Raw genomic sequence first — 10412 nt, forward strand, 5'->3', positions numbered from 1 at the left:
TCGCCCTATCACACCTCACCCTTCCCCCTCCCCATATCGTCAAGTCTGTTCTCCAGTAGGTCTGTGTCTTTATTCCTGTTTTGCCCCTAGGTGCTTCATAACATTTTTTTTTTCTTAAATTCCATATATATGTGTTAGCATACGGTATTTGTCTTTCTCTTTCTGACTTACTTCACTCTGTATGACAGACTCTAGGTCTATCCACCTCATTACAAATAGCTCAATTTCGTTTCTTTTTATGGCTGAGTAATATTCCATTGTATATATGTGCCACATCTTCTTTATCCATTCATCTGTCGATGGACACCTAGGTTGCTTCCATGTCCTGGCTATTGTAAATAGTGCTGCAATGAACACTGTGGTACATGACTCTTTTTGTGTTTTTGTTTTTGTTTTGTTTTTGCAGTACACGGGCTTCTCACTGTCGTGACCTCTCCTGCTGTGGAGCACAGGCTCCGGACGCGCAGGCTCAGCGGCCGTGGCTCACGGGCCCAGCTGCTCTGCGGCATGTGGGATCCTCCAGGACTGGGTCATGAACCCGTGTCCCCTGCATCGGCAGGTGGACTCTCAACCACTGCGCCACCAGGGAAGCCCTATTTTATTTTTTTACACAGCAGGTTCTTATTAGTCATCAATTTTATACACATCAGTGTATACATGTCAGTCCCAATCGCCCAATTCAGCACACCACCATCCCCACCCCACCGCGGTTTTCGCCCCTTGGTGTCCATACGTTTGTTCTCTACATCTGTGTCTCAACTTCTGCCCTGCAAACAGGTTCATCTGTACCATTTTTCTAGGTTCCACATACGTGCGTTAACATACGATATTTGTTTTTCACTTTCAGACTTATTTCATTCTGTATAACAGTCTTTAGATCCATCCACGTCTCAACAGGTGACTCAATTTTGTTCCTTTTTATGGCTGAGTAATATTCCATTGTATATATGTACCACATCTTCTTTATCTCTTCGTCTGTCGATGGGCATTTAGGTTGCTTCCATGACCTGGCTGTTGTAAACAGCGCTGCAGTGAACATTGGGGTGCATGGGTCTTTTTCAATTATGGCTTTCTATGGGTATCTGCCCAGTAGTGGGATTGCTGGATCATATGGTAATTCTATTTTTAGTTTTATAAGGAACCTCCATACTGTTCTCCATAGTGGCTGTATCAATTTACATTCCCACCAACAGTGCAAGAGGGTTCCCTTTTCTCCACACCCTCTCCAGCATTTGTTGTTTGTACATTTTCTGATGATGCCCATTCTAACTGGTGTGAGGTGATACCTCACTGTAGTTTTGATTTGCATTTCTCTAATAATTAGTGATGTTGAGCAGCTTTTCATGTGATTCTGTATGTCTCCTTTGGAGAAATATCTGTTTAGGTCTTCTGCCCATTTTTGGATTGGGTTGTTTGTTTCTTTAATATTGAGCTGAATGATGTTTTTGTTTTTGTTTTGTTTTTGCAGTACACGGGCTTCTCACTGTCGTGACCTCTCCTGCTGTGGAGCACAGGCTCCGGACGCGCAGGCTCAGCGGCCGTGGCTCACGGGCCCAGCTGCTCTGCTGAATTCTTTGTCTGTTGACTTGTTTGCAAATATTTTTTCCCATTCTGAGGGTTGTCTTTTCGTCTTGTTTGTACTTTCCTTTGCTGTGCAAAGGCTTTGAAGTTTCATTAGGTCCCATTTGTTTATTTTTGTTTTATTTCCATTACTCTAGGAGGTGGATCAAAAAAGATCTTGCTGTGATTTATGTCAAAGAGTGTTCTTCCTGTGTTTTCCTCTAAGAGTTTTTTAGTGTTCGGTCTTACATTTAGGTTTCGAATCCATTTGGAGTTTATTTTTGTGTATGGTGTTAGGGAGTGTTCTAATTTCATTCTTTTACATGTAGCTGTCCAGATTTCCCAGCACCGCTTATTGAAGAGACTGTCTTTTCTCCTTTGTACATCCTTGCCTCCTTTGTCATAGATTAGTTGACCATAGGTGCGTGGGTTTATCTCTGGGCTTTCTATCTTGTTCCATTGATCTGTGTTTCTGTTTTTGTGCCAGTACCATATTGTCTTGATTACTGTAGCTTTGTAGTATAGCCTGAAGTCAGGGAGTCTGATTCCTCCAGCTCCATTTTTTTCCTTCAAGACTGCTTTGGCTCTTCGGGGTCTTTTGTGTCTCCATACAAATTTTAAGATGATTTGTTCTAGTTCCGTAAAAAATGCCATTGGTAATTTGATAGGGCTTGCATTGAATCTGTAGATTGCTTTGGGTAGTATAGTCATTTTCACAGTATTGATTCTTCCAATCCAAGAACATGGTATATCTCTCCATCTGTTGGTATCACCTTTAATTTCTTTCATCAGTGTCTTATAGTTTTCTGCATACAGGTCTTTTGTCTCCCTAGGTAGGTTTATTCCTAGGTATTTTATTCTTTTAGTTGCAATGGTAAATGGGACTGTTTCCTTAATTTCTCTTTCAGATTTTTCATCATTAGTGTATAGGAATGCAAGAGATTTCTGTGCATTAATTTTGTATCCTGCAACTTTACCAAATTCATTGATTAGCTCTAGTAGTTTTCTGGTGGCATTTTTAGGATTCTCTGTGTATAGTATCATGTCATGTGCAAGCAGTGACAGTTTTACTTTTTCTTTTCCAATTTGTATTCCTCTTATTTCTTTTTCTTCTCTGATTGCTGTGGCCAGGACTTCCAAAACTATGTTGAATAATAGTGGTGAGAGTGGACATCCTTGTCTTGTTCCTGATCTTAGAGGAAATGCTTTCAGTTTTTCACCATTGAGAATGATGTTTACTGTGAGTTTGTCATGTATGTCCTTTATTATGATGATGTGGTTTCCCTCTATGCCCACTTTCTGGAGAGATTTTATGATAAATGGGTGTTGAACAGCGGTACTTTTTTAAAAAGCAAGCTGAGACTCTTTGTCTTTGAATTGGTAAGTTTAACCCATTGGCATTTATTGTGATTAATGGTATATTTGAATTTATTTCGTCCATATTACTTTGTAGTTTCTTTGAATAATGTTTTTTCTTAGGTCTCTTTCCTGTTTTCTACTGGTTTGAGTATTCCTCCCTCCCATCTACACCTGACTCATTTAGGGGTTATACAACCTGTAACTGTTTTTGAATATGTTAGTTTTTCTTGGACATATGTGGCCTTGCTGGGAAAAGCACTAGCTGGATTGTGTCCACAAAGCTTTACCAAGGACAAACTTCTTTTGGTCTGTCACTCCTAAGATGGCAGTTCTACAAGGGTGAATGTATTTGATAGAACACCTGTGAAGCCATCTGGTCCTGGACTTTTGTTTGTTGGAAGATTTTTAATCACAATTTCAATTTCATTACTTGTGATTGGTCTGTCCCTATTTTCTGTTTCTTCCTGGATCAGTCTTGGAAGATTATCCCTTTCTAGGAATTTGTCCATTCCTTCCAGGTTGTCCATTTTACTGGCATAGAGTTGCTTGTAGTAGTCTCTTAGGATGCTTTGTATTTCTGCAGTGTCTGTTGTAACTTCTCCTTTTTCGTTTTTTAATTTTATTGATTTGAGTCCTCTCCCTCTTTTTCTTGATGAGTCTGGCTAATGGTTTATCAATTTTGTTTATCCTCTCAAAGAACCAGTTTTTAGTTTTATTGATCTTTGCTATTATTTTCTTTGCTTCTCTTTCATTTATTTCTGCTCTAGTCTTTATGATTTCTTTCCTTCTGCTAACTTTGGGTTTTGTTTGTTCTTCTTTCTCTAGTTCCTTTAGGTGTAAGGTTAGATTGTTTACTTGAGATTTTTCTTGTTTCTTGAGGTAGGCTTGTATAGCTATAAACTTCCCTCTTAGAACTGCTTTTGCTGCATCCCATAGGTTTTGGATTGTCGTGTTTTCATTGTCATTTGTCTCTCAGTATTTTTTGATTTCCTCTTTGATTTCCTCAGGGATCTCTTGGTTATTTAGTAACGTATTGTTTAGCCTCCACGTGTTTGTGTTTTTTACGTTTTCTTCCCCTGTAATTCATTTCTAATCTCATAGTGTTGTGGTCAGAAAAGATGCTTGATATGATTTCAGTTTTCTTAAATTTCCTGAGGCTGGATTTGTGACCCAAGATGTGATCTATGCTGGCGAATGTTCCGTGCGCACTGGAGAAGAAAGTGTAATCTGCTGTTTTTGGATGGAATGTCCTATAAATATCAATTAAATCTATGTGGTCTATTGTGTCATTTAAAGCTTCTGTTTCCTTATTTATTTTCATTTTGGATGATCTGTCCACTGGTGTGAGTGAGGTGTTAAAGTCCCCCACTATTATTGTGTTACTGTCGATTTCCTCTTTTATAGCTGTTAGCAGTTGCCTTATGTATCGAGGTGCTCCTATGTTGGGTGCATATATGTCTATAATTGTTATATCTTCTTCTTGGATTAATCCCTTGATCATTATGTAGTGTCCTTCCTTGTCTCATGTAACATTCTTTATTTTAAAGTCTATTTTATCTGATATGAGTATACTTTTCTTTTGATTTCCATTTGCATGGAGTATCTTTTTCCATCCCCTCACTTTCAGTCTGTATGTGTCCCTAGGTCTGAAGTGGGTCTCTTGTAGACAGCATCTATATGGGTCTTGTTTTTGTATCCATTCAGCAAGCCTGTGTGTTTTGGTTGGAGCATTTAATCCATTCACGTTTAAGGTAATTATTGATATGTATGTTCCTAAGACCATTTTCTTAATTGTTTTGGGTTTGTTTTTGTAGGTCCTTTTCTTCTCTTGTGTTTCCTACTTAGAGAAGTTCTTTTAGCATTTGTTGTAGAGCTGGTTTGGTGGTGCTGAATTCTCTGAGCTTTTGCTTGTCTGTAAAGCTTTTGATTTCTCCCTCGAATCTGAATGAGATCCTTGCTGGATAGAGTAATCCTGGTTGTAGGTTCTTCCCTTTCATCACTTTAAGTATGTCATGCCACTCACTTCTGGCTTGTAGAGTTTCTGCTGAGAAATCAGCTGTTAACCTTGTGGGAGTTCCCTTGTATGTTATTTGTTGTTTTTCCCTTGCTGCTTTCAGTAATTTTTCTTTGTCTTTAATTTTTGCCAATTTGATTACTATGTGTCTCGGCATGTTTCTCCTTGGGTTTCTCCTGTATGGGACCCTCTGTGCTTCCTGGACTTGGGTGACTATTTCTTTTCCCAAGTTAGGGAAGTTTTCGACTATAATCTCTTCAAATATTTTCTCTGGTCCTTTCTCTCTCTCTCTCCTTCTTCTGGGAACCTTATAATGCGAATGTTGTTGCGTTTAATGTTGTCCCGGAGGTCTCTTAGGCTGTCTTCATTTCTTTTCATTCTTTTTTCTTTATTCTGTTCCGCAGCAGTGAATTCCACCATTCTGTCTTCCAGGTCACTTATCCATTCCTCTGCCTCAGTTATTCTGCTATTGATTCCTTCTAGTGTAGTTTTCATTTCAGTTATTGTATTGCTCATCTCTGTTTGTTCTTCAGTTCTTCTAGGTCTTTGTTAAACATTTCTTGCATCCTCTCAATCTTTGCCTCCATTCTTTTTCCGAGGTCCTGGATCATCTTCACTCTATTCTGAATTCTTTTTCTGAAAGGTTGCCTATCTCCACTTCATTTAGTTGTTTTTTGGGGGTTTTATCTTGTTCCTTCATGCGGTACATAGCCCTCTGCCTTTTCATCTTGTCTGTCTTTCTGTGAATGTGGTTTTTGTTCCACAGGCTGCAGGATTGTAGTTCTTCTTGCTTCTGCTGTCAGCCCACTGGTGGATCAGGCTATCTAAGAGGCTTGTGCAAGTTTCCTGATCGGAGGGACTGGTACATGACTCTTTTTGAATTATGGTTTTCTCAGGGTAGTGAATTGACATTTTTACATTTCGAAGTTCTCCCATCCATGATCATGGTGTATCTTTTCACCTAATTCAGCTCCTCCTTTATGACTTTTAATAGGGTTGATTATTTTTCTTCCTATAGTTGTTGTGGATAATTCCTGTAAAAGAATTCCTGAATATTTTAGAGTTTCAGTTGCTTTTTATAAAATATATTATTTTTTCCATCATAAATGATAATGCAAGTTTGTATGCAGGCTGGCAGCCTCAGCATGACTGGGAGCTTGTTAGAAATGGGCATCTCAGGGCCACCCCAGGCTTGCTGCACTACAATGTGCATTTTATTCAGTGATTAATATGCATGTTGAAATTTGAGAATCAGTGGGTTAGAGGAATGCAGTGCTATATTTTATAAAATCTGCTTACATGCAGTCCAGTAAATAGATTCCTAGATCTGGTCCCTGATTTTTCTCACTTTCACTTATTTTTCTCTTTGTGAATTTTCTAGATGTGGTACTTCAAGACCAGTTATTTCTTTGGGAGGGGCAACCACGGCGGAGATGGAGGAGTTAATTGAGAGGCCGTCATTTAGCAGCTTAACAAACTTGTTGGAAAAGCAAACATTTCAAAGTAAGTTAGGATGGGACTTTGGAAATTTATAGTATAACTAGACCTGGATAAGAATTATGAAATATTTCAAATTCAGGGTACTTCTGTAAGATTCAAATATTATTCAAAAGTAAAAACTACTACATGCAGTTTTAACTTACCCGGTTCATCTCACCTCATCCGTCCATCCCATCCCATCCCATCCCATCCCATCCCATCCCATCCCATCCCATCCCATCCCATCCCATCCCATCCCATCTCATCTCATCTCATCTCATCTCATCTCATCTCATCTCATCCTTTCCCATCCCATCCCATCCCATCCCATCCTATCCCATCCCATCCTATCCCATCCTTTCCCATCCCATCGCATCCCATCCCATCTCATCTCATCTCATCCGTCCATCCCATCCCATCCCATCCCATTCCATCCCATCCCATCCCATCCCATCCCATCCCATCCCATCTCATCTCATCCTTTCCCATCCCTTCCCATCCCATCCCATCCTTTCCCATCCCATCCTATCCCATCCTTTCCCATCCCATCCCATCCCATCCTTTCCCACTCCACCAGTATTTCTGTGCTCCTGGTCCATGGTGTTGTGTGTATGGGAAACATGAAAATCTCTAATATTGACCAGAGACTTCCAGATAAATAATTACAATTCTATGTGATAGATGCTGTGTAGGGTGGGTAGGTGGGATGTGGGGATGGAGAGACTCTCTTTGGAAGATGAGAAGCCATTTGCTTCTTACGGTGGAATGAGGGAAATGGCAGTCCTGAAAGCATGTGATCTGAGTGTCCGACTCCCAGCAAGGACCCTCGGGTCCCTGAATCTACCTCCTCGTTCTTGGCTTAGATCTCCTCAGCAGTGTTTCAGTAAGCAGTTGTGTTTCCAGTATGAGGTGGAAAATTCTAGAGCCGGGGCACTTGCTTCCCGTTTCCCATTTGTTGAGCTGTAACTTCTGCAGATCGTTTCCTTAACCCTCAGTCAACCTACTTTTCCCGGTTCTAGTCCAACCCTGAAGCTTCTGGAGTCAGGCTCCTCACTGGCCGTGGGAGATGTAGGCGAGTAACGTCAGTCCTGTTCTTCAGGCCCTAAAAGACTAGGAACACCTTGCAACTCCTTCCGAGTTTTCTCTTTCCAGGTTAAACAGCCTCAGTGCTTTTTAATGTCCTTTAAGCATTTTAATGAGGTTTTCAAGCCATGCTTCTTTTTTTGAAGCAGAGAAAAGTACACAGAAAAATGTACAACGACGTACCCACAATTTAGGTATTAATATTTTGCCATATTTCCTTTATTTCCTTCTTGTTCCTTTTTTCTTTTCTTTCTTTTCTGTTTTTTTTTTTTTTAAAGAAATAAGAGGCTACAGATACAGTTTACGCGCCCTTGGCTTCCCGTGCTTTTGAGAAGCATACAGCCACCCTCGCCTAGAAATCGGTGTAACCCCCCCCCCCCCCCCCCCCTCCCCCCAGTAGAACCCTTGGGGTTACACTGACCCTAGATTTGCTTAAGACACCATCCTATGCTAAGCATGTGTTTGACATGAGGTTGAAAAAAGGCAGTGCTTCACCTTAGGCATCAAATGCAAACAAAGAATATTTTTCAGTACTCTAGGTAATGTGTCCTATGTGAAAAGGCCTATTTCTAGTACTAGTTTAAGAGCTCAGATTAGCTAACTGCCTTTTCCCACTAAAAGGAAGACCTATGGCATGATTTAATTAGTCGATCTCTTGTAAATGGATGGTTTAGAAGAGAATGACTTTAGCAAGATATCAGGCGGGCTCTCAACCGCTGCGCCACCAGGGAAGCCCCGTAGTGATTTCTGGTTTCGTGAGTTACAGAAATGACTTCACGCATATGCGTATTTAACAGCAGCTTGTTCTTTCTCTCGACTTTATTTCTGAGATTTATTGGTGTCAGTACATCTCAGTCCAGCCCCTTCTACCTTCTGTAAAGTGCCCTGTTGGGTAGTGCCCCCTTCATCCCTGCAGGCCCCGGTGTGGGATGTTTGAATAGTCATCAGTTTCCTGCTGTTACCAGGAACCGTCCTTGCGCGGGGCTCCAGCCCACGGGTTGGAGGGTGGAGGGTGCATGCCCGGCGGGGTCCCGGGCATAGGAAATGAGCTGTGACCGCTCAGGGTATGCTGCCGGTTTAGGGTCCCGGTTGTACTTGTTTGCCCTCCTGACAGCAGCCCTGAGAATTCCCGCTTCTCCACATCACCGTTGCATACTCAGGGGCCGAGTTCCTGATTATGGGGATGGAGCGTATCTAGAATGCTTATCTGGTTAGCACTTAGGTCATTTGCCTATTCCCATTTCTTCACTTATGTCATTCTGTTGTGTTAAAATTTTTTTTTCTTGTTGATCCCCAAGCCTTTTTTTTTTTTTTTTTTTTAAGGCCTTTTGAATAACTCTGCGTAGTTTCATGCACTGTAAGCATCACAGGCTGGGGGCTGTATCTTACCCTTTCCCTTCATGTAGGATGTCTTGCGTACCCCGGGTATTCACCTCTTCCCGTCCAGTTTGTACTTTGGGTAACACTTGAGAGACCCTTCCTCAAACAGATGGCAGTCTAGTCTCCCAAGTATTCTTCTAATGATTTTGAAGTTTTTGTTTTCCACCTTCAGTCTGCAACTCATTTTGCACACGGCATGAGGTGCACTATCATTTTATTTGCCTCCACGTGGATAGTCAGTATCATTGATGGTCTGGTCCATCTTTTCCCACTGATTTGATATGCCACCTCTGGCCTCTGTTAAGTCTCCCTATGTGTGTGGCTCTATTTCTGGGCTTGCCTGCAATTGTCTGTTCCATTGGTCTCTCTGTCACAGAACCTATAGCTCATGGTTTTAGTTACCCACACTTATGCGTTTTATCATCTCCTTTTTCTTCTTGATCTAAGCTGGGTGCTGAGATGAGCATCTCATGTGCCTTTGCCCGCTGACTCTTCTCGAGGCCCTTAGGAGGCAGGTGCTGCCCCCATTCGACAGACAGGGGCGTCGAGGCTCAGAATGGTTAAGGCGCTTTCCCTGCAGGAGGGAGAGAGCTGATTCTAGAACTTTGGTGGTTCACCTTCAAAGCCCAACCCTCAGCGCTGCGCTGAGGTTATAAGCCGAGGGGAGGGGAACTTGGGTGTCGTGTGCCGCTGGTGTCGCCACAGCTGTGGCTCTGGGTGGTGGCGAGTGGGGGATCAGGACCCCGTAATTTCCTGCTGCGTGTAACCAATGACTGCTGTCCGCGTTGGGATGTGTCTCCCGGTTGCTGGGATAGAGAAGGAGCACAGACCCTGCCTCCAGGGAGCCCCCAGAGCCTTCCGCATCCCTGCCGCGTGAAGCAGCCACGTACAGCCTCTGGGACAGGAGCTCCTCTTAACGTTTATTCCCTTCCTCTGATTTCACAGTTAAACGGAAACAATCAGACGCGAGGAGGAAAAGCCAGAGGAGGAGGGAGAAATCTCACGTGGAGACAGACTCCAGGCTGGCAGGCCACGGGAAGCAGGGCACGTTCGCCATGCAGCTGGCGGTGATGCCGCTCCTCGCAGGTAGCCACACCCGTCCCCAGCAGCGTCCTGTCTCCTTGACCCGTGTGGCTAGGATGCTGGTAAACAGGACACTCGCGGCGACCGAGCCCCTGCCCTACGCTCTCAGCCACTCCCGCCAAGTGGGCGTGTCTCCGCTACACAGAGCTGGAAACGTAGGCACCCGTCGGCCAGGATGACGCAGCGTGTAAGAGAAACCCGGGTTTGAACCCAGGTCTGATTCCAAAGTCCAAGCAAACGTGAGAATAAGAAACATCATGGGCTTCCCTGGTGGCGCAGTGGTTGAGAGTCCGCCTGCCGATGCAGGGAACGTGGGTTCGTGCCCCGGTCCGGGAGGATCCCACGTGCCGCGGAGCGGCCGGGCCCGTGAGCCATGGCCGCTGAGCCTGCGCGTCCGGAGCCTGGGCTCCGCAACGGGAGAGGCCACAGCAGTGAGGGGCCCGCGTACCGCAAA

The 10412-nt window shown here is 43.2% G+C and overlaps 1 protein-coding gene across 1 annotated transcript in view; it reads left to right on the forward strand.

Moving 5' to 3' along the window:
- Positions 1 to 10117, forward strand: part of CFAP92 (cilia and flagella associated protein 92 (putative)) — a 29653-nt gene extending 19536 nt beyond the window's left edge. Inside the window, exons 7-9 of the mRNA XM_007465301.1 lie at positions 6315 to 6436; positions 9821 to 9961; positions 10068 to 10117. Of these exons, the coding sequence (XP_007465363.1) occupies positions 6315 to 6436; positions 9821 to 9961; positions 10068 to 10117 (313 nt within the window). The remainder of the gene's footprint in view (positions 1 to 6314; positions 6437 to 9820; positions 9962 to 10067) is intronic.
- The last annotated feature ends 295 nt before the right edge of the window (positions 10118 to 10412 follow it).

Source organism: Lipotes vexillifer, unplaced genomic scaffold (assembly GCF_000442215.2).
Source record: "Lipotes vexillifer unplaced genomic scaffold, Lipotes_vexillifer_v1.1 scaffold1115, whole genome shotgun sequence".
NCBI lineage: Eukaryota > Metazoa > Chordata > Mammalia > Artiodactyla > Lipotidae > Lipotes > Lipotes vexillifer.